At 32.8% G+C, this 4,095-nt stretch overlaps 1 protein-coding gene across 1 annotated transcript in view; it reads left to right on the top strand.

Annotated features, from left to right (window-relative positions):
• Nucleotides 1–4,095, top strand: part of SLC4A10 (solute carrier family 4 member 10) — a 200,567-nt gene that overhangs the window by 24,673 nt on the left and 171,799 nt on the right. The window contains exon 2 of the mRNA XM_019636818.1: nucleotides 2,407–2,488. Within this exon, the coding sequence (XP_019492363.1) occupies nucleotides 2,407–2,488 (82 nt within the window). The remainder of the gene's footprint in view (nucleotides 1–2,406; nucleotides 2,489–4,095) is intronic.

The raw sequence follows: 4,095 nt of genomic DNA, 5'->3' as shown, positions 1-4,095 counted from the left end.
TAGCAAAGGCAATTTGTATTGAGAGGCAGTGTAACACATTTATGTGTTCTCTCTCAATACAGTGCTAAAATTTATTCCTAAATACATATAAAATTAAGGTATGTTAATGTATTTGATGTTCAGCAAAGCTAAAGAGACTAACAATACAAAATGAGATAAAAATTTATTTTATTGGTGTATAGGGATTACAACGTAGATTGGCACCCAGTTCTATATGTATGTACCTCTACTTTTCTTTATCATACCCATGTTTGCCTGCTCTTGGCAATAAAGGGGAAGGCAGATAATCTATTAAAAAGCCTTGAATAATATTGAAATGATCTTTTGAACTATAAACTAAGTAGAGGAATTTCAGTGTATCTATTAGTATTAATTTGTATCTTGGGAATTTTCAACCTAAAAGATCATACATTTGATATTTCTATGGAACAGCCAGTGAGTATTTAAAGGGGATAATGTATATGAAATCACAAATAAGTCACCTACATTGAGTTAAATTTCTATTCTACCTTCTAGTTTTTTTCTTTCAAAGAAATATTGAAACCAGGTCACTTCTGCTTTCAATTTTTATAGTAATTAAATAATCAACTGTTTCCTATTTAGATTCTCTTTTGCTTCTGTTGCAAAATTTCATTTTATCTCAATATCTTCACATAAGCTAATCAATAGAATTATCTTTTGTATGTGAACAGTATCCATGCTTTATATGGAGAAAAACCATTTTGGATAAGTTGAAAATTGATTCAGGTCCTTGAAATCAAAATTTAATATTTTGTTCAGGGGAAAAACGTCTTCCTATATTCTATATAAAGCTTTCCATGTTGCAATTATTTTAAGAAACTGCTGTTGTGAAACAGAGTGGAGTAATATTCCTTTTGACCTTTGACTATGAATGCATGACTTAGCTTTTGGCCTTCTTTCTAACAACACCCCAGAGTGCAGAAGTGCTTTCCAATGTGACATGTATTTGAATATATCTTGCTCAAAGGATACATTTGATTTGTAAATGTATCAAGAACAGATTCTAAATAGGTTGAAACTTGCATTTGTCTGGTTCAGGAATATTATATAAATGTTGTCTTTAGTTTTTTTTCTATTGGTATTATTGCTCAATCCAACAGATTTTTAAAACTTTGCCAAATAGAAGAGCCACAAACTCTGAATCCCATCTTCATTTTTTCTCTCATCCATAGTGTAGGTGTCTTGAACTCTGATTTCAAACACTTTTTCCTGACTTGTCTCAGCAGATGTTAACAGAAAATACAACTGATTACAGAGTTAAAAACATGTCCTGCTCTATACTTTGCCGCATGTGAAGCACGAGAGCTGATCTTTCTAGATTGAAATGTTGTCTATAATCCTACAGTTGAAAGTATTGATTTGCAAAACATGGAGGCCAAATCTTTATCAAGATTATGTTCAGGAATTAAAAAAAGCTTTCAAAGAAGAAACAAAAATCTTACTTTTCTAATAGCCATATGCTAGGATAGGCTCAGAAATAGATCTTGGAAGATTCATCCATATTTAGTCTATTATCTACCTTTTCATCTCTCCATTTGTGCTTAGCATTCACTTTTAAGGCAATATTACATGGTTGTTCACAATCAGATAAAAGTAGGGAGTAATCTGCATTTCATTTCATTCAGTATTTTGTATTTTGTCAATTCCTGCGTGGTCAAAATGGATTGTACTTACCCCTCCCCCCATTATTTTATTGAGTACTAAAGCAGTGAACACATTGTTTTGAGCGTGTACAATATGCAGAAGATAGAGCCTCGCCCAGCCATTCTAAATAGGTAAAAACAAAACAAAACAAAAAACTGAATGAAATTTTAATGCACAGGATAATAATTTACAGTTTAGTTTGAATAAAATGCATTATATTGAAGCAAAGTAATTAGAGCTGTAGTTTACCTAATAATTGCTACTAATTGCTTTCAAGGGATTAGATGTCCCCCAGCCCCATTTTTAATAGCCGTGGAATTATTTTACCCTACCATAGCATTAGTGGTGTTAATACTAATGATTTTTATATTTTCCTTGCATAGTTCAAAATGTCATCTTGTTAACAAGAATTCTTTATCAGAGATAGAAATTACATATTACTAAATTGACAAGATTACTTTGTTATCTGTTTTTCATCTCACTAACAAATGATGCCAATTGGAATATTTCACTGCCTTTGATTTAAGGAAAATCAAATGATATTCCTTCTCTGAATATATGGTCAAATTAATTTTGGTCTCCTTTTTTTAAACTAGCCTTGATAATGAAATAGAATAGTCATGTACAAGTAAGTTAAAGTGACTTAATTAATCTCCTAAAATATTAAATCATATTAAAGTTTATTTTCTGAAATTAGAATGTATGTACTATCATTTAATCTTCTTTCTTCTCATTCAACAGAGAAATGACGAAGAGGCAGTTGTGGATAGGGGTGGAACTCGTTCTATTCTCAAAACACACTTTGAAAAAGAAGACTTAGAAGGTAAAATTTTTTTCCTCCCTTGAAATAGCTATTCTTAAAGTGTTTCAAAGAGAAATATGAAATTTGTCACAATGTCGAGAATTGCAAAAGTTGATATCAGAGTAATGATGGTGGTGGTGGGTGGTGGATATAATTGTTTTGGTGCAGTCTGGAATACCAATAGCCAGACCTGTAACAAGAAGAATATTCTCCAACAGTCATTTACTGAACGTCTCCTGTATTCCAGGCACCGTGTGGTGTGCCAGTCTTTTAGTAATCATTGTTTCAATGAATTACAATCAACTGGGGAATGAAAAGAGAGAAAAATATGACAGACCAGCATATTTGGTGTGATGTGAGAGGGGAGAAGAGGACAGGAGGAACATCTAACCCAACCTGTGTTCTCAGCGTAGGCTGTCACTGGAAGAGAGTTAAAGACATGGTATTCTAGTTTTACTCAGATATATATGAGAGAGAGGCAGAGGCACCATTTGTGTTTGTTCTGTTCAATAGGAAGAAGGTCAGATAATTCAGCAGGGAGGTAGTGTGGTCTAGTAGTAGTTAAGTCTACAGGCTCTGCAACCAAAGTGCACTTGGGTTCAAATACTAGTTCTGCCCCTTATTTGCCATGGAAACTTTAGCCAGTTAGTTAACTTCTCTGCACCTCATTTTTCTCAATTGTTAAAATAAGGATCGCAATGGAATATATTTCCTAAAGTTTTTATGAGAATTAAGGGGAAAACACTTAGAATAGTATCTGGCATAGGAATTACATAAGTATTGACAATCATTACACCACAATTTAATGTACACACACCATTAGGTTTTTGTGTGTGTGTGTGTGTGTGTTTGTTTTTAACCAGAAAGTATTACTAGTGAGATACAAGGTATATGGTACTTTTCATTTTTTGGTTGAATAATGAAACCCGGGTAATCCTAAGTAAAACTAATCAGAGATAGTTCCTAATAATCCACCACAGCTGAGAAGTAAGGGTTTATTCCTCTGAAGAATTGTAATGTAACCACTTAATTTACAATTAAGTTCATTGTTCTTAGGTTTTATCTTTAGCCACAACAATTAAATAACAAGAGAATTAATATAATATTTAGAGGTGACTTTCAACAATTATACCTACTCCATGCCTGACATTTCGCTTGGTGCACAGATGATACCCAGATCTGGGAAGATTAGACTTATTGGGTGTACACAGGGATTTGCTATGCTATCCATATTCATTACACAAATTGAAGGAAAACAAACTTGAAAAAACCTGACTGATAGTGGATAATAAGATAATTACTCTTTGGATTTGAAATGCCATTATATCATATATTTTTTTCAGCAGCAGATTTACCTTCCTACCTGTCATGACTTAAGTTATGCTTGTATTCACTAAATGCACAAAAGAAAGCCTAATAAATCATGAAGCTGGTCTAAAAGTATACTCCATTCTAGGGAAAAGCCATCTTGGGTTTAAAGACTATGATAAAGCACACAGAGATAATTGGAAGTTAACAGTTAATAACTTACAAATAATTACAGAAAAATACTGAATGGTCCCTTTGCATGGAAAATACATAATACAAAAATAACATTTAATGAGGCCATTTGGGGGTCGAATGACCCT

This window comes from Hipposideros armiger, unplaced genomic scaffold, assembly GCF_001890085.2.
Source record: "Hipposideros armiger isolate ML-2016 unplaced genomic scaffold, ASM189008v1 scaffold_30, whole genome shotgun sequence".
In the NCBI taxonomy this organism is placed as follows: domain Eukaryota; kingdom Metazoa; phylum Chordata; class Mammalia; order Chiroptera; family Hipposideridae; genus Hipposideros; species Hipposideros armiger.
This window is presented reverse-complemented; position numbering and strand designations above follow the sequence as displayed.